Source organism: Kryptolebias marmoratus, linkage group LG8, assembly GCF_001649575.2.
Source record: "Kryptolebias marmoratus isolate JLee-2015 linkage group LG8, ASM164957v2, whole genome shotgun sequence".
Lineage (NCBI taxonomy): Eukaryota > Metazoa > Chordata > Actinopteri > Cyprinodontiformes > Rivulidae > Kryptolebias > Kryptolebias marmoratus.
The window spans coordinates 6,200,601-6,219,838 of record NC_051437.1 but is presented as its reverse complement, the minus strand read 5'-3'; the positions used below and the strand labels follow the sequence as shown (position 1 = coordinate 6,219,838).

The 19,238-nt window shown below is 43.6% G+C and overlaps 1 protein-coding gene across 2 annotated transcripts; it reads right to left on the bottom strand.

Moving 5' to 3' along the window:
- Positions 1 to 982: 982 nt before the first annotated feature.
- zbtb48 (zinc finger and BTB domain containing 48) lies at positions 983 to 18,712 on the bottom strand. Of its 2 annotated transcripts, none has more exons than XM_017419140.3 (11): positions 18,482 to 18,712; positions 14,464 to 15,137; positions 13,150 to 13,421; positions 12,971 to 13,076; positions 12,790 to 12,882; positions 12,609 to 12,695; positions 10,326 to 10,480; positions 9,323 to 9,459; positions 7,286 to 7,450; positions 7,094 to 7,182; positions 983 to 5,066 (listed from the first exon to the last, which is right to left on the bottom strand). In XM_017419140.3, exons 2-11 carry the CDS (start codon positions 15,115 to 15,117, stop codon positions 4,665 to 4,667), a joined length of 2,160 nt encoding a protein of 719 aa, XP_017274629.1. In that variant the 5' UTR covers positions 15,118 to 15,137; positions 18,482 to 18,712; the 3' UTR covers positions 983 to 4,664. The 2 variants fall into 2 exon arrangements, with proteins under 2 accessions (XP_017274629.1, XP_017274630.1); XM_017419141.3 differs by lacking the exon at positions 18,482 to 18,712 and adding an exon at positions 15,962 to 16,019.
- Between the last annotated feature and the right edge of the window lie 526 nt (positions 18,713 to 19,238).

Sequence of the window (19,238 nt, the reverse complement as noted above, 5' to 3'; positions counted from 1 at the left end):
TCGGATTTTTGTGATTCCAACTCTTTATTCCAAAGCTAAAACGTAAAAAAAGACTGACAGAAGGCATCTTTCCTCCCTGCAGGGAGAAATCTCTGTTTCAACAGCTGCACTGCAGTATGAAGGCTCCCACACCACTCCTATAGTTCCCCTAATGAAAAATAATAATAAAAAAACACCTAAATATTGATCTGCATATATGCCTGCTTTGCCTTCCATCAGCAGTCTCACCTGCTGTGGCGATGATGAACAGCAGCACTGAGGAGCGGTTTATGTATTTAAAGATGCCACTTTTCAGTGAAAAATCAGGGAGATTGTCTGTAATTCTTTGAACACGCTCTTAACGGTTGAAATGTACATAATATTTATAAAGTTGCTCACTCAAAAAAAAAAACACCAGCTGTAATCGTGCCTTAAACTGGTATTTTCCAGAAATCTGTGCAAAAATTGTCACAAAAACATTTAGTAGAAATTGAGCTCCATCAAAAGTAGAGCTTTCCACTAAGGTTGCAGTCGGATTTCTGATGTATGTGTCCATTTTTAAAACGTGCTGTTTACACATCTGGATCCAGGTGTTTGCCCTCCGGTCTCAGAGAGACGGTCGGCAAAGCTGCTTGGAATCAGAGGTGGGATAAAAAATAAAGTACAGTCGCCATCTACTTGGTCTTTTGTGGAAGTCTTAACTAAAGACAAAACCATAAACGGCATGTAAAGTGTTTTAAAGACAGTCCACAGACATGTTAAAGGCTGTTGTGTTTCAGCTTGTCAATTATTTCTGTTTGTTTTGTGAAGAAAATGTTTGGTGTTTAAATCTTGCTTGCAAAATCCTATTTGAGGTCGCTGTCTTTAGGTTTAGAAAGCTGTGATGTTTTAACGAATATGACGTGGACATCTTGCAGTGTTGCATCTTGGGTAATCAGGTTTGTTTTATGTGCCATATTGTAAGTGTCCTGCCGACTGTTCTGGATCGTGTTTTTATACTCGCTTCTAAAACTGCGTCTATAGATTTCTACTTGACGTAGAGCCTTTTTTAAAATTTACAAAACACCAAATTTTACTACCCATTAACTACAGCTCCATGAGGTAAACGCATATCTGGACGGGTTCTGGGATTAGTTTCTGAAATGAGCCAAAAGGTAGAGGCCAGACTTTTCACTTTTCATTTTTTTAAAACCATTGAAAGTGCGTCCACTCAGTCAAACAATGATCCAGACGTGCACAGAAGGTCGAGCTGGAGTTTGTACATGCAGCTCAGTAATTCTGTGTCATGTTGGAAATGTGATGTTATTTGACTTTTGTGTTCTTGTCTCTTTTCCCACACTCTCATCTGCTGAACGTGATCATTTTGATGAGCTTTTCAGCCAAATTTGATAAAAAATGACTCCGCAACAGCAGCTGTAGTTGCACATAACCGACCGTCTTACACAACATGCTGCTCCTGTCCCATCGTGTAAAACGTGTCGGCACTCTATAAGCCAATCAGTCAAGAACAAAATAGTTTGACTAATTTCTAATCTTCACAAAGATGCAGTCCAACTGAGCATACTCAGTGTTACCCACCTTGTAGCCATCGGGGTTCACTAGTAAGATTCCCCTCTGGATTTACATTTGTGTTAGAAAAAAAAGTCAAGATTGGATTTTATTTTATAGCTGAAGGTGATCTGTGATCAGTTTTGTAGTCATCTATGAAGGAATTAGTTTTTAGGCACAGAGATGTTTGTCTCTGGTTGTTGTTGTATCAATAGCTGCCACTGAGGGAAAAATGGCAGAACTTCAGGTGAATTTGATCCAGTTGTTAACTGACACCACGGCCTCAAAGGGCAGTACCACTCCTGCTCTTTGGTTAAAAGGTTGAGATCACGAGCAACTAGTTGGGAGTCACGAAATTGCACCAAAATACGCAAATTTTCCTGTTAGATTCACACCGAATTGGTTCTGACAACACATTAGCGTTCGAACCTAGCTGAAAAACTTGCGACATTCCTTAAAATGACAACCATATTTTTTTTCAATTTAGTCACAAAGTGTCCTAATTATGCCTCAGTTTGACTCTTTTGTTTTTCCTCCACTAACCAGTCCCAGTTTAGTGTCACGGGTTGCCATATGCTGCCGAAACTGACATTTTGTGCATTTTCTGACTCGCGGAAACTAAATTGCGCAAAGTACGCAAGACGGGTTTTGGGTACCCGCAACCTTTGACTGATCTGAGAATGAATTTGTTTATCAGATTCTTACGTGAGGCTCTGCGACTCATCAGGAAACGACGAACCCTCGCAATAAGGCACCAATGACCTCGCGTTTATACCAACGTTTGTATTCGTCTCGGTTCAATACTAGCATAATGGGTCGCTCTCCTCTAGCCTGTGAATACGCTCCTTTTGTTGAATTTCTTCTCTAATCCAGGAAACGTTTGCGACGCCCTAACAAACGCTGCTCGAAGCTTGTCACCAGCATTTCACAGTCCCATGAGAGACTGGCTTTAGCTTTTAGTTAGAAGTTCAGCTGTAACTCCGGCTGCTACAGATAATGGAAGGGAAAAACTGTGTTTTATTGGTTTTTTTGTGTTAGCACATATAAAAGCTTTAAAAAGAACTTCTTGTTCATTCAGAAGGTCTGAGTGAAACATGCTGAACTGACAACGAGAGTCAAGTTTTAGAAGAAGTTAGAAATCTGGTTAGACGGATGGAAGCGTGCCTGACCTCCTGGAGCAAGTTGCATTCTGGGTGATGCAGGTTTTGACAGGGCAGATGAAGGGTGGGACAAAAAGAAAGCAAAAAAAAACCCAATCCTCTGTTTTGACCGTGCCGCTAAATTAAGAAGTGACAAATTTTCTGTCCCAATCAGAAACCTCAGTAATCTGTTTACATTCCTCAAATGAAGGTAAAAACTGATGTTCATTTGCTGCGTGGGTGAAGGGTTGAAACTGCCAGGATTAGAAAAAAAAAGCAAGCTGAGAAATCTGCTAGCAAGGAACTGAAGGACTTTGGTGATTGTTTCTTCTGAACAAAGAAACCTCTTGCACCCGTTCCCTTCGGCACACTTTGGAACCTCCAGGATAAATATGCATGAAGTATTTTCCTTCGATGTATTCATGAATGTTTACTGTTTTCTGAGTTTATTTATGAATATAGTTGCTTGCTCATGAAGTCTTTTTTTTTTTTTTTTTCCATCAGCTGTAACGAGATGAGTGATGTTTGCAGACGAGGCTGCAGCAAAAACTGGAAGTGAAAAACAATCTCAGTTTGCTTTTTTCCTTTTTCCTTGCTTTAATATAAATCAGGAGTGTTCGTGTTATTAAGGCAGTTTCTGTTTTTCATCCAGTTTTGTGAAAGCCTTTTATGAAGTAGTTTTGTTAATACAGTATGTTCTCAAGCCTCTCAAGGGTGTGTGTTTGTCTTCTTTCGGTTTCTGCAAATTCCCACAGCTTTGAAATAAATAATATATCCTTAATAATAATACATCCTTTTGTCAGGAGGGGGTTGGAGATCCTGGTGGGTGACACCTTAAGTCCAGAAGAGCTTACAATTATTTTGAGTTTAGGCATTTTGGGTGAGATTTAAGTAAAGATTTGGGCATCTCTGGTGCCATTTTCTTAATCTCAGATGCCTTCAGAAACAGATTTCTGAAAACACAAGGAGAAACGAATGAAATACTAATCAGTCTCCTCACGCAAAAAGTGCTCCTCTGTTGGCCTTCTAGTCCTCTGAATTGTTAGAGGAGGAGAAAACTGTAGTCCAACCAGACCACGTGTCAAACTCTGTTCCTCAGGGGGGCGCTCTCCTGCACGTTTTAGACGTGTTCTGGCTTTAAAACACCTGATTTAAATGGATGACTTGTGGACGTGCTGCTGGAGAACTTGATGATTTGGTGAGGAGGTCTTTAAACCATTTGAATCAGGAGTGCTGGAGCAGAAACACCTAAAAGGCCTGGAGTTTGACACCCCTGAACCAGACTGACTCACATTCTAATTGTTTTAGGTTTTGCCATTTTCTCATTTACCTTTAAATTATTATTATTTGTTTAAAAATGATAAATGACTGTTCACTGTTATTTCCTGTTTTCTAACCAGAGTGTGGAGATTAGCCTTCGATCTGACCGGTTTGTTTTATTCATGTAAAGTTCTGCAACCATAAATGCTGCAGATGGTTTAGTTTGTAAAGGTGTTAAACAATGATCAACTTGGTTTTTTTTTGAGTGAGATGTTTTGGTTGTGACTTCACCTTCCTTAAATTTTGTATCTCCTATTAAACAGTTTGGCAAACTCTAGTTGAGATTTAAAAGGATTTTGATTGATTCATCACAGCACTAAAAGTGTTCATGTTTGCTTCAACTGATTAGCTTTTGGAATCAGCCTGATTTAACCACTGTTTGACCTTACAAACCACAACAGTGCCTTTAACTCAGTCACTTTTACAGATGTTGGGTTCAAATTTAATGTAGTAGTAGCTGAGAGTCACAACTCATAATGTGCAAAAAACTTTAAATCTCAACCGCTCTGTTGGGTTTTACAGATGCTGGAAATGTCAAATGACTAATTTCGTTTCTGCTGAAGCTAAACGTGTCTGTTACTGTCACACTGATGAAAACAAAACATGCAGTTCATTCTCCTCCCAGCAGCTGCTGCTGAGTTACGGATCAGCTGAGAGGCTGATGGGTCAAATAAATCCTCAACAATCCCCGCCCATGTCCGCTGCGCTCTCGTACTCCTCCCCGACCAGCTGACTTCTCCGCAGCGCTTCGGACTCCGAGAAACCCCCTGCCTCCTCGCCGTGCTCCACGTTCCGATTGGTCGCCACCTCCGTCGCCGTGTCCCCGGGCTCGACGACCACCCTGACGACGCTGCCGGCGTCGAGGCCCGGAGGCGAGTCGGGCCGCGGGGTCGTGGGCTCGGAGGTGAGGGGCGACTCTGGGGCGTAGTCGCTGATCTGTTGAGCCTCCGCAAAATTAGGGGCCTCGCCCTTGTCGGGACTTCCCTCCACCTCCTGCACGATGATGTTCCTCAGCTTCCTCTGCCGCGGGTTGTAGTTCTCGGTGCGCTTGTGGATGAGGATGTGCCGCCGCAGGTGTGCCTGCAGGAGGAGAGGGGAACAATTAGCTTCTCTGTTAAAGGAGACCTATTATGCAAAATTCCCTTTTTGCAGGTTTTTTTACTTCTAGAAACAGTCCAAGCGCAAAAAAAAGAAAAAAACACCAACCAGCCATTTTTTAACAACAAGTAAATGTTTTCTGGTGTCTGCAAAACAACCTGTTTCAAAAACCTCGGGATTGTTATGTCACAATCCCCGTTGCCTAGCAACCCTAAACCGAGCCCAGCCCCTCACCTAGTGACCCATGTGAAGCTCCGCCCACTTCATTACAACAAGACCATCACGTTTGTTCTGCTGGTTTTACTGCTGAACAATGTTTGCTGGAAAAGGAAAATGTTTTGTTGTCGACAGCAATATAGAACGTGTCTATAGTGACGCTGTCCCAACCTGCTACCAATCGGGTTTCGGACCGCTGATTGCTGCTGTTTGACTTGACAAATGTTGGTTCGGAACCACTAAGTGCCCCTGTCCCAAAGTCAGAACCCTCAGAGTTTGAATTAATAACGATATAAATGTGGGTCAGATCCGCAGTGTTTAATCCTTCAGTGAGTTTTTATGTTTTGAGAGGGACACTGAGTTTGGGGGCGTGGCCAACAGCAGCTAATTTGCATAAAAGTGACGTAGCCCTAAAACCGCTCATTCTGAAATGAGCTGAAAACGGGCAGAACTGATCAGGTGAAATCTCAATATCTGAGAATGATTTTGTGTATTAAATGTAATGAACATGTTTTGTATAGCCAGCCCACAGACCTGCCCTGACTTGTTCATGGAAAAACAATAGGTCCCCTTTAAACTATTACAGTTGAGCTGAAATCAAAAACACAATCAATTAAAGGCCTAGAATTCCCTGAAGGAATGCATATCGCCCGCCACCTTTCATGCCAGAGTTTTAAACTAAGATCACGGATGTCAAACCTTGAAAATAACATTGTGTTGTCAAATGCAATATTGTAAGACGTCACACTCAGTGTGTGTTGTGAATGACTCTCAGCTACTACCACAGCAAATTTTAGCTCAATATCTGTTAAACTGACTGAGTCATTTTTCTGTTGGTCAATGTCAATCAGCTCAGGCAGCCATCTTGAATTAGATTTACTCTAAAAGTTAATCAGCTCTAGACGTCCATCATATTGATTACTTTGAGAGTTTAATTTAAATCTTTCCAGTGACTCATGAGATACTTTGGTGACAGACCAACACATGCACCCAGACAAAACCATTTATGTCCACCTTTGCCTTTTGGCAACAACAAAGATGAATCTGACTGTAAGTATTTTCAAAGTATTTTCACAGAGCTGCAAAAATAATTGTATTTGTCCTTAATAACTGCATGATGGAAATCTGATATTAGGAAAGATTACATATGACCACAAACAGATAGTAGGTTTTAAAATCAAACAATTTATTTGAATTTATTTGAATTTCAAAGTTGTTATGCTGTTAAATTATCGGCGCCACACTGAAACTTTGGATATTTTTTGGTTTTTGAAAACCTCGTTTTTTGGGAATTTTGTTTTAATTTGAAACTGATAGTTAATTTTGCTTCCCCTCTTTGCTCCGTGTGCGTTTTCCTCCACATGTCTGCTAGTGCACACACACACTTGTTCGCTCTCAGTGGACACCCCCTCCGATACATACATTACTTTGTTCGCAGTGGTTCCATGTCAGATTATTTGTTTGTTGGGATTAGTTTGTCAGTGAGTCTCTGGACCTGAGAATCGGTTCCTTTTCTCTGCCATGTCTCAGCAGGATGCATATGATACAGGTCGTATCGTCCAAACAGTTTGGCTTCATGTTCCAAGTTAAATGCAACTGAAATGGGAACATTTGTGTTCCTGAAGACTGATCAGAAAACTGTAAATATAGAAGGACCTCTGATGATGGGAAATAACAGGTTCTGTAGAGCAAACAATAGCAGCTGCCAAGGTGTAATGCCTCAAACCTGCAGTTCATGTTAGTTTTTTTTTTTTAATTCTTGGATTTCAGGAACGTTTTGTGTTTGAACCCACCTGTCGGGTAAATTTGTAGCCGCAGTCGATGCACTCAAACTTCCTCATGCCTTTGTGGCGGCGCAGATGGACACGCAGTTGCTCCTTTGCTGGAGAAGATAAACACATCACACAAGTTTCCCATCTATCTTTGCCCAAAACAGACTTCACTTTTGCTCAGCTTAAGAGAGTGACCGGTGCGCTTCCTTGTACCCTTGAATGTTTTGTTACAGATCTGACAGCAGTGGGGTCGGCCCTCCTGGTGCTTGCTGGCCTTGTGGCGGAGGAGGGCGCCCTTCTCTGTGAAACGCTGCTCGCAGACGTCACAGCTGTAGGGACGCTCGCCGGTGTGCGTCCGGTGGTGCTTGTCCAGACTGGCTGGGATTAAAACACACGAAAGGGATCTGTTGGGTAGAACTCAACTCTGCCTGAGAAAATTATTTATTAATGCCCCTTTTATACCGGCTCTAAAGGTCCCGGCTCCACTCAACTTGGCTCGCTTTGAGTGTGTTTCCACCGGCATTTTTTTCGAGGCTGGCCCTGCTTTTTTGGTCCCTGCTTCAGAGTAGGGCCAGTCGGGCTGGCCCTGCTTTCGTGGGTGGTGCAAGCTTAGCTCCTGTTCACTCATTGGTCGTGGGTGTGGCCAGATGCAAGCATAAAGCGCGAACGGTAGGAATATAAACAACAGCGTTAGCTTACCCTGCAACGTTTATGCCATCTGTCCCCAAGCTGAAGGCGCTGTAAAGCCTGAAATCTCCGGCTGATAACAGCTGTCCTACTCTGCGCAACAATCGCAGCATCCAGAGCATTTCTTCCACTGCGTCTCTCTTCCTGAAGTCTCAGGAGAATCCCCATAAGTTTAAAAAAACAGCAACAACACAGGGCCAACGTTGTCCATAGCGCTTCCGTTGTTTCCACAAATGGCGCCACGTTTTTGTAGCGCAAACGCCGCCGCAACACAAGGAGGTGTTCCTCTGCTGCTGACCAAACTTGCCGGTGGAAATGTGATGCATTTTTTATAGAGCCGAGCAGAGTAGAATGGAGTAGAGCGGGGCTTCTGAAATAGAGCCTGTGTAAAAGGGGCATTAAATCTTCTACTGAGTGCTCATGGAGATTGGACAAAGAGTTAACTAAATATCTTTGAGATGTTTAAAAAAAAGGCCTCTCCTATGTGGGACACAACACTAATTTTTACAATATTAATACATTAGATTGTGTTTTATTTGTGACAACGTCAAATAAGGGTCACTTCATGAAAAGGGGTCACCAATATGTGACATGAGGGTGAATTTTTAAATGTCCTACCACAGTGGATAAGACAGTAAGATGTCTCTATGATCCATGGGGAATACATCAAATCAGCTAGAGTCCTGTTCCACATTTTATTGGATGGGCTTCTGAAGGTCTCTAGTTGCAAATGGAACAGGGACACCAAAAGCATAATCAAGGTTTTTAACGTAACTTTAGTGACACGAAATAGACTCAGACTCCTCCTCGTCCTCGGCTTGCATAGTTTGATGACTCAGCGAGTCGTTGATCGGCGCATTGAACTCCTGTGCCTATTATTATGGGATGGTACTTGCGGGGAAAACCCCAGAATGATATTTTTTGCGGCGGTATTGGGACTCGAGCCTAACTGGTTGAATTGGGATAAGAAACTAACATGAAGCCAATGACTGATGACTTTACTTTATTGTTCAACTAAATTCGATCTCCCCGGGGATTTAAAGCTCTCCAGAGTGGTGCTTTAAACGACGCAACAAGAGTTTTATTTATTGCAGCCGCACCGAGCCGTTAAGACTGGTCTACGGGGGGAAATTAATTTGAACGTGTGTGTGCCCATGAGATGAGAAGTGAATTCAGACAAATAAAGTGAAGCGATTTGTTTATTCATATCAACGGTGTTGTGTGTCACAAATTTGATGGGGTTTGGTGTCCCCCTTTTCAGAAAAAAAACTCAAAAAAGTAAAATTTTAAGATAATGAAACCATCCAGGTTATCACAGTTATTTAATCAATGTTTATAGAGACGATCATTTTGGGGTTTTTCCCCCTGTTCATAGGGATGGTAGGTTTTTACTGATCAATAATTTTGACTGTGTGTAATGGTGACCCCATTTCATGAAGTGACCCATGTGTGATTTGTTTTTCTTTCTTAAGCTGTTTATTATAAGATTATTTCTCCTTGATTAAATGACACTACCTTGAAACTGCACACACACACACACACACCAATCAGACAGGTCAGTACCTTGTGTCCTGAAGGTTTTCCCACAGAGGTGACACTGGTACGGCCTCTCACCGCTGTGCACGCGCAAATGCAAGTTGAGGTTGTTCTTCTGAGAGAAGGCGTGGCCACATATGTTACACACAAAGGGACGCTCGTTTCTGTGGAACAGAACGGGGACAGTCTCCATCTGACACTTCTAAAGTGTTCCACATCAACAGATAAGAAAATGTCAGATGCTCACATATAAAATGTTTAAACTTGAAAATTATACAATTTTTAAAGAAAGATCAAGGGAATTTTGAATTTTGTGGCAGCAAGACATCTGAAAAAAAGTCAATACATCGGCAACAAAAAGCTTTAAAAATATCTGCTGTGAGTAAGAAACATTTTGCAGCTAAGAAGGGTAATTAGCACCAAGTCAGTAAGAGGACTGGGTAAAAAAAAGGAGCATTTTGGAGAGGCTGAATCTATCAGAAGTAAAGATAGGCAGAGGTTCACCAATCTGGAAAAATTTAATCTAAAAGTAGCGGAACAATTTCAGAATGATGTTCTTCAACAGAAAACTGGGAAGACTTTGAATATCCCATCATCTACAGTTTAATGCTGCCAGAAAGGGACTGTTCAAGCGATCGAATCATCAAATCATCGTTCCAGAATAAGATTCAGTCTTGAGGACCTTTTGGAACACCTCCTTGGTGTTGTCAGGTTTCACATGTCTACCCCACCTTTATACGTCTGAATGACCAAGCAAACTACAAACATGTCTGCTCTTCTAGAGGTGCTCACACCTACTGATGATGGGTTAATCAATGAATTTGAACACCTGGCTGAGAGCAGGAAGACTGGATTTAATTTTTCGCACACTTCTTATACACTCGCCTTTATAAAAATGGTTGTTCATCTGAGGTTGGATTCACGAGAACCAGTAAGAACCAAAGTACCCACATTTAAAAGACCCCATCACTGAGATCTTTCTAACGAGATGTTTCTAATCGATTAAAGGGGGAACAAAGATGGCTCCAACCTGTGGATGGCTTTGATGTGCATCTGCAGGCCGTTTCGACTGGACGCTCGATGGCCACACTCCTCACACACGAAGGGCTTTTCTCCTCGGTGCTTTGCCGCCTCGTGCACGCGCAGCTCAGTCCGGGTGAGGAAGGTTTTGGGGCACTGTGGACACTAGGGACACGGTTGGCACTCAGCTACAGCAACCGCCATTCAGTTAGGTTTAAGGCTTAGTCTTATTCTCTATTTCTCTTCATATACATCAATCACCCGCTGCTGAAAGGCGAACGATTGTTTCTGCCTCTGTGTGCGCGAGTGTCTGGTAGCAAAATAGCTCATGAACAACGGGATAAACTTTACTGAAAGTCTCAGAAAGTAATGACTGGATGCACATCCATAATGGATTAACTTTTGGAGTCAGCCCAATTCAAGATGGTCGCCACAGCTGATCAAACTCAGGCAACACAGGTGTTGGTTTCAAACTGGATGTGGTAGTAAACATTATGCTGGTGTAGATTCTCAGTCATCCAGGCCATGGTAAAATTCAAAAAAGGTTAAAAAACAAAAACAACTGGACTTCTATTCTGTAGCTGAAGACGTTTCGCTTCTCATCCGAGGAGCTTTCTCAGTTCAGAAATAGAGAGTGTGGAGTTGAGCTTTTAAAGCTGAGATGTGATGTAAGCTGGATTGCTTGGAAATTGTTCTCACTCTCCTAACAATAGAGGCTCATTAGGGTCCTTGTTTGTCTGACTCACTGATGGGCCCCTCTGGTCACATGAGTGCAGGTGTTGATTGGAGTGAAACGTCTTCAACTACAGAAAAGAAGTCCAGTTGTTTTTGTTTTTTTAACCTTTTTTAAATAGTAGAAAACATTAGTTTCAAATTTTGACCAAAAAATACCTACTGTATTTTCCGGACTATAAGGCGCACTTACGAGCCTTCAATTTTCGAAAAAAACAACAGTGCGCCTTATAATCCCGAGCGTGATATAGTCCAATTTTAGTAAGACTTTGGTAAACTACAAAGCCACAACGCTTGCAGCATTAAGGCTCAGTTATAGTCAGTCTTTGTAGTCTTGATCGGCTCTGCGCACGGCACGCAGACCTGAGCGAGTGGTGTAGACATTTATACTTGACGCTTACGTCGGTGCAGTATTCTTTCATGAGATCCCTCTATGAGAGATCTTTGTGATCTCTCATAGAGGGATCATATAAATGCTGATACAGGTGAACCAGCTCCGCTGAACTGAAATCACTGAAATCGTCCATTTTGAATAGAGCGCGGCGTGCGTGGTCCTCGCAAACTTACAATAATTGGGAGGTCCACAATGTGCCTTATAGTCCGGTGCGCTTTATATATTACAAAAGTTCGAAAATGGACCATTCATTGACAGTGCGCCTTATAGTGGGAAAAATACAGTACAACTCATTTTGTGGTTATTTCTAACCGCAAAATGATCTTAAAATAAAACTAAGGTGGCAGGTGGAATGATTCCTTTGTGGAATGCTCGGCCTTTGATTTACAACACGTTTTCTGCTCTAAAACGGGCCTTTATGACACTTTAAACAAGCGCTACGCCCATGTCCTCTGTCGCTGAGGGTCCTGAGTAGTGAATGTTTTTTTGTTTTCAAGACAAGTGTTTTTCTCAACTGGAATAGAACACGGCATTCAAATATACATCCTTTAGTGTTAATGTGATTAAATTCCCAGAGCTAAAGCATCAAGAGAGGCACTCAAACAAGCTGCGCGCTCCTGTGGTGCCTGATGGTGTTTGTCACAAGGGATGAAGTCTTAAATTACATCTATGTTGATAAGAATTTGGAGGGAGAATATATTTAACTTATTGGGGTGATAATTTGCTGTCTGAGTCGGCGCAAAGTGACGTATCCTGGCAATCAGAGGGAGCAATTATATCCACCACCAGGAGCAACAGTCGAGCCAGAGGATGGCCAATGGTGGCCACCATAGATTAATCTTTGGCCACCCCAATCATTTGAAGAAAACTCTGCTTTCTAGTATTTATTTTGCTTAAAAAAGTATAGTTTCCTTGTATAAATGGGGTGGCCGGTTTACCTACATATATGGCGGGGGACATCTCAATATAACAACCTAATTTTCAATAGGGACCTGATTTATGTCTAGACACGTAGACACACCAAAATGGAAGTCAGTGCGTTGTTTTTTTTCCAAGTTATCCACCTCACAAGATGAACCGGATGGATGGACGAACAGAGGGTATTTCCCAGTCCCCTCTTCCCGTTGCAATGGGGGACAACAACCACCGAGCTATGAAAATACTCACTGTGTGTGGTTTGGGATGACCGTGGACCTTCATCATGTGCATTGTCAAGTTCTTCTTGTACATGAACTGCTCACTGCATGTGGAACACTGAAAACAGAGAACATACAACGAACACATTTGGCTAAACTTTCCTAATAACATACGACACCAGGCACAAGGGTTTATTAGTCGTAGCAGTCACCTTGTGGGGCATCTCTCCTGTGTGTGTGACCACGTGCACCCGCAGCTCTTCCTTCGTGTCGAAGTTTGAGGAGCACGTGGGACAGGTGTACGTCTGGAATCACAGCAGGGGAGGTTTCCTCACAACAAAATCGCCTCGGGCACACACACACGACTGTTTTGTGTTTTTTCCCTGTACTCACCAGAACTCTGGTGCAGTCTTGGCCCTGATGAAAGAAAAGATTCTCCTTCCTGAAGTACCTCTTTCCACACTTGAGGCATCCAAAGGGTCTCTCTCCTGTGTGCCGCCTGCAGGAAACAAGCATCAGTGGCCGTTTTCTCCGCAGGAAGTTCCACGAGGCAGAAAGCAGAATCTCCGTACCTGTTGTGGACCTTGAGGTAGTATTTGCTCTTGAAGGATTTGTGGCAGATGGGACACTGAACCGAGTCCTTGTTGGACTCTTTCTCTGCAGCGTCAGTGCTCCTGTTTGTTTTACTCGGGGCCTTCGGGGCTGTTGCTGTAGGACTGTGTTCGCCAGCAGGTAAATACTCCTCATCTCTGTCGAGATCAGACGCGTCCTCCTCCTCTCCCTCCGTCTCACCCGTTACTGGACTCATGCCACGGTCATGCGGGTCCATCTGCAGCTCTGCGACCTGCAAACACCACGAGACGCGTCGAAACATTGAGAACTAATTAAAGGGCTACCATTACTTGAAGGAGGGCATATCACCCGCCACCTTCGATGCCAAAGTTTTAAACTAAGATCATCGTATATTGAGAAATGACAGAGTGGCAGACATTTTAGTTAATTCTTTAAAATGTCGTTGAGCGCAACCTAATGCAACATCGCGAGAAGATTATGCGTTGTGGATGACTCTCAGCTACCACCACACTAAACTGTAGCTTAATATCTGCGGAAATGACTGAGTTATGGCCATTTTTGTATTGGCTAACGTTGATTAGCTGTGGTGGCCATCGTGAATTATATTGGCTCCAAAAAGTGATCAGTTCCAGATGTACATCTAGTGATTACATTCTGAGAGAGGGGAGGCGGGGGACATTGAGTCCGAGTGGGCCATGTTCCGTGCCTCCATTGTTGAGGCAGCTTATCGGAGCTGTGGCCGCAAGGTGGTTGGTGCCTGTCGTGGCGGAAACCCTCGAACCTGCTGGTGGACACCGGCGGTGAGGGATGCTGTCAGGCTGAAGAAGGAGTCCTATCGGGCCTTTTTGGCCTGTAGGACCCCAGAAGCAGCTGAAAGGTACCGGCAGTCCAAGTGGCATGCGGCTCGGGTGGTCGCTGAGGCAAAAACTCGAGCATGGGAGGAGTTTGGAGAGGCCATGGAAAAAGACTTCCGTACGGCTTCGAGGCGATTCTGGTCCACCATACGGCGTCTCAGGGGGGGAAAGCAGTGCAGCACCAACACTGTTTATAGTGAGGGTGGTGTGCTGCTGACCTCGACTCGGGATGTCGTGGGTCGGTGGGCGGAATACTTCGAAGACCTCCTCAATCCCACCTTCCATTGAGGGGGTGGAGCCTGAGGACTTTGGGTGCTGAGGTCACCGAAGTGGTTAAAAGCTCCTCAGCTTTTAACAATCACTTTTTTTCTTTTTTTTGGTTCTGTTTTTCTCGTTTTTATTGTTTGAATCTGCCAATGTTTTTTTTGTTTTTTTTGTGCTCGTGTGTACGTGTTCTACCTGAGACTCAGCAGCCGGCTGTTCAGCTGCCAGACTTTCCTCAGCATCATCACAGGGTTCCCCCTCCTCAGGATCGAGCGCGCTCCTCTTGCAGTCGGACGTGGCGCTCTCATCAGCCGTCACCAGCCGCCTGGGGCCCTTCACCACCCGACCGGAGCGGGTCGTGGTGGCGGGAGCTGCAGCGGCTGCCGCGGACACGCCCGCTGGCGCCGGGGGAGGGTTTTCCTCCTTGTCCCCACCCAGTGGAGGCTTTCTGGGCCTGCCTCGTCTCCTTTTCGCAGGCGCCGGCTCCACTGGCGGGCGTCGGAACTGCTGACAGAGAGCGAGCGCTTCGGGCACGCACAGGCTGGCCGCCGCTTGCTGCACCTTGGGCAGGCTGTCCTCCTTCAGCTTCAGCTCGCCGGTGTAGATGAAGCTCAGGAGCAGCTCCAGGCCGTCGCCGGGGCAACTTTGCAGGCGGAACTCGGTGCACGGAGCGCCTTCGGTGCCGGACAGCTCCAGGAGCTCACTGAAGCAGGCCAGGACGTTGCGGTGAGCCAGGTACAGCACCCCGTCGCCCAAATTCAGCACAGCGTCACAGAACTTCCCCACCGCCCTCTGCTGGTTCAGGGAGGACAGGACACGCTGGGCGTGGCTGCTCTCTGCGGCGGCCATCTTTCCTGCTTCACTGTGGACTGAAGACACAAGAAACACGCAGTTAGGGTTCCCACCACCCGGTAATACTGTAATCTCACTCATTTGCTGATCAGCTGATGGATTATTGATCGGCACACATAGACCAACTGCTGGGGTCAAAGCTTGGTCTCAAAGACAGACAATAAAATTTAAAAAGAATTATAAATAAATAAACAAACAAATGGTTTCAAACACAACTTATAATGGAACTGATGCATGATTTCACCGTATCTGTTAGCACTCAGAGTATGTTTTGAAAGACACTCATCTACTAACACGTTAAATTTTAGCTCCATATTTGTACATGTGACAAAGTTATAGCCATTTTTGTGTTCGCCAATGTCAGCTGTGATGGCCAAATTCAGTTGGGCCAACTCCAAAAGTTAATCAGTTGTAGGTGAACATCCAATGATTATTTCCTGAAGGCTTCAATTAAATCTGCCCTGTGCCTCATGATATATTTTGGAAACAGACAGACAGAGTTGCTTTTAAATAGTTGATGGGGAAAAGAAAAAGGTCTAGGGCAGTGATCCCCAACCTTTTCAGCTCCACAGACCAGTTCATTATCAGACAGTATTTTCACGGACCAGCCTTTAAAGGTGTGGCGGATAAATACAACTGGCATGAAAACGGGGGTATTTTTAAAACATAATAAACGTAAATCCAACGTGTCCTCGCAGCTTTGTTAGCTGCGTCCTGGTGTTGCGTTATCAACATGAATAACAGCCTCTCCTCCCCCTAATGTCTCTGGTCAAGAAGGCGATGTTCAAACTTCAAAATAAGATCCACCACAAATATAAAGTGCACAAAGAATCCAACTCACCATAACGCTGAATCAGTGGGAGCCCCGAGCCTGTTTCTCAGTAACCAGACGGTCCCATCTAGGGCTTCCAGAGACGTTTGTTTTTTACTCATTTTGCTGCTTGTGGGTTTGTTTTTAGCGGTAACGGATCACGTGACCTAGATAAGCGTTCTGACACGCATCAAGAGTGAGTCAGAGACGGATGTAGTGGAGAGAATCCGGTCAGTTTTTCAAAATAAATGTTGTTCAGACTCCGAAAATAAAAAAAACGGAAATAATGTAAGTTAATTTTTGTTTTTCTGCGGCCCGGTACCAAATGACCCACAGACCGGTACCGGTCCGCGGCCTGGAGGTTGGGGACCTCTGGTCTAGGGCATCCTGTTGGCATTCAAAATATATATCACCAAAAGTATTCACTTACCCATACAAATCATTGAATTTAGGTGTTTCAATCCCTTCCATGGCCACTGGTGTATTAAATCAAGCCCCTGGGCATGCAGACTGCTTCTACAAACATTAGTGGCCATGTAAAACCACAGAGTGGGCTCAGAGGATGCTGAGGCTCATGGAGCACAGAGGTCAACAATGTTCTGCAGAGTCAACAGCTGCAGACCTCCAAACTTCATGTGGCCTTCAGATCAGCTCCAGAACAGAGCAGAGAGCTTCATTGAATGAGTTTCCATGGCTGAGCAGCTGCATCCAAACCTTCCATCACCAAGTGCAAAGAGTCAGACACAGAGGAGTGAAGCAGCCGCCACTGGACTCTAGAGCAGAGGAGACGTGTCCTCTGGAGAAGAATCACGCTGCTCTGTCTGACAATCTGATGGATGAGTCTGAGTTTAGCTGCTGTCAGGAGAACAGTTCTTGTCTGACTGCAATGTTCCAAGTGTAAAGTTTGGTAGAGGGAGGATTATGATGTGGGCTTGGTTTTCAGGAATTAGTCCCAGTGAAAGGAACTCTTAATGCTTCAGCATACAGAGACATTGTGGACAATTTCATGCTCCAAACTTTGTGGGAACAGTTTGGGGACGACCCCTTCATGTTCCAACATGACTGAGCACCAGAGCACAAAGCAAGGTCCATAAAGACATGGATGAGGGAGTTTGGTGAGGAAGAACTTGACTGACCTGCACAGAGTCCTGACCTCAACCTGACAGAACACCTTTGGGATGAATTAGAGCAGAGACTGTGAGACAGGCCTTCTGTCCAACATCAGTGTCTGACCTCACAGATGAGCTTCTGGAAGAACGGTCCAAACTTCCCATAAACACTCCTAAACCTGTGGAATTAACCATACAGATGAATCTAAACGTAGGCATTTTTGTCTTCAGTCACCCAGTGAGTGAGCACCAAAGCTCTCATTGACTTCCATCGTACCCGAGTTCAAAGTGGGGGGGGGGTCTTTAACTCACTGTATCGCCTACAGAGAACTCTGTAGACACACAGGAGTTTACACGGGTGGCAAATGGACACTTCCGTCCCTCACCGTTCAGGACGTTTTTGGTCAATACAACTTCATTTTCACACAGTGACTGTTTGTCTGAGGCTTATTTTCCAGTAGGTTTCTGTCTGCCTGTCTCAGAGTGCTGTCAGGGAGTGAGAAACAGGTTTGTGGTTACCATGGTGACTGCAATGAGCTACAAAGAGCAACTGATGTGGATATGATAAAACTTGACATAGAGACGAGGCTACTTTCTATATTTTTGGCAATATAATTTTAGGTTTTCTTTTTAACTGATTTGCCCATGCCTGTGTTTTTTGGTTTGTCTGTTTCCGAAGTAACTTGTGAACCAGTGGACAGATTTTAATGAAACTTTTCAAATGTAATCACTGGATGTGACTTTACAACTGATTAGCTGAAGGAGTGAACCCAGATGCAAATGGCCACCACGGCTGAGCAACCTTAGTGAAAACAGAAATGACTCTCACTCAGCCACATATTCAGATATTGTACTGAAATTTGCTGTGATAGTAGCTGAGACTCATCCACAGTTTATGCCCTGAGCGCTACACATTGCACAACATCTTTGGTTAAAACTTTGGCATTAACCGTTGGCATCGACCTTGCTTGTCTGTTAGCAAAATATCTTGTCCACCGCTAGATGGATTTCAATGAAACTTTCAGGAAATAGTTGTTTAGTGTACATCTACAACTGATTAACTTTTTGAGCCAGCCCAACTCAAGATGGCCACCACAGCCAACTAATAATGGAAAACACAAACACGGCTATAACTCAGTTAATTTTACAGACTTTGAGCTAAAATTTGGTGTGGCTGTAGCTGAGAGTAATTCACAACACATACTCTGAGCGCTACACATTACTCGACATTATCGCTTAAATCTTTGACATAAACTCTTAGGGTCAACACTGTCTGTTCTTCAATTTTTTTCAGAAATTTTCTATTACTGTGTTATTATTTAACCTTTAACTGAGCAATCAGCAACAACACAGACTTTCTAAACACGCTCTAATATATCTTTCTATGCGTAGTGTTTGATCAGATGAGGTGGCTGTTTTAAAATGAATGCAAACTACGTACCTCGACGTTATTTCCTAGCACATCCCTTTAAAGACGCTCCCTTAGCGAGGTACACTCCGACATCGGCGTCCGGTTGGACGTTCGCATCTGCAAGATTAAAATTTCACCTATTCATTGGTATACTTTACGCAACTTGGATGTCATGTAAAATAATTTTTAAAAAGCGTCAAAGAGTAGCCACATCGGCCTTCGTTAATGTTTCTTGCAGGCCCCTAAAATCTGTAGAAGGAAGAGGATGTGACGCATCTTACGTCAAAACTCCGGGAAAGGTTTTTGTTGTCCATCCTCCCAATAACAACGTAAAAACTCGCAAATAAATTTTTATGTCTATATTTTTCATGATTTATTTTTGCTTTTTGTGACTAAGCTGTGCAATAAAAAGTTTCAGTTTAATACTTTTTCATCGATAACACTCCTGAAAAAAGTATAGTCGACCATGTAGAGGCGAGGGAAAGTGGTACATTGGATCAGTCGGAAGGACAATCTCTTCCACGGTGTCGTTTTGTTGCCTAACAACCAATCACGACGTCAAATATGGCAAGTCAACTTATCATTTAATAGTTATTCGCGTTCATTTGAAGAACTAGGCACACAATACTTACTTTTTAATCATGTACTTTTGATTATCTGGGACTGAAAGTTCAGTACGCATAAATTAAAAAAATGATACCATTTGATTTAGGAAGAATTATGTTCGAGATATCTGAAATATTGATTTTAAAATAGGACAAAAGACATACTCAATAGTTATTTTTTG

Coding starts and splice junctions, on each gene's coding strand:
- zbtb48 (XM_017419140.3), bottom strand. CDS start 15,117: ATGGCCGCCGCAGAGAGCAGCCACGCCCAGCGTGTCCTGTCCTCCCTG. Junction 12,883..12,970: donor AAGACTGCACCAGAGTTCTG/GTGAGTACAGGG, acceptor CTGTGATTCCAG/ACGTACACCTGTCCCACGTG. Junction 10,481..12,608: donor GTCATCCCAAACCACACACA/GTGAGTATTTTC, acceptor CCGTGTCCCTAG/TGTCCACAGTGCCCCAAAAC.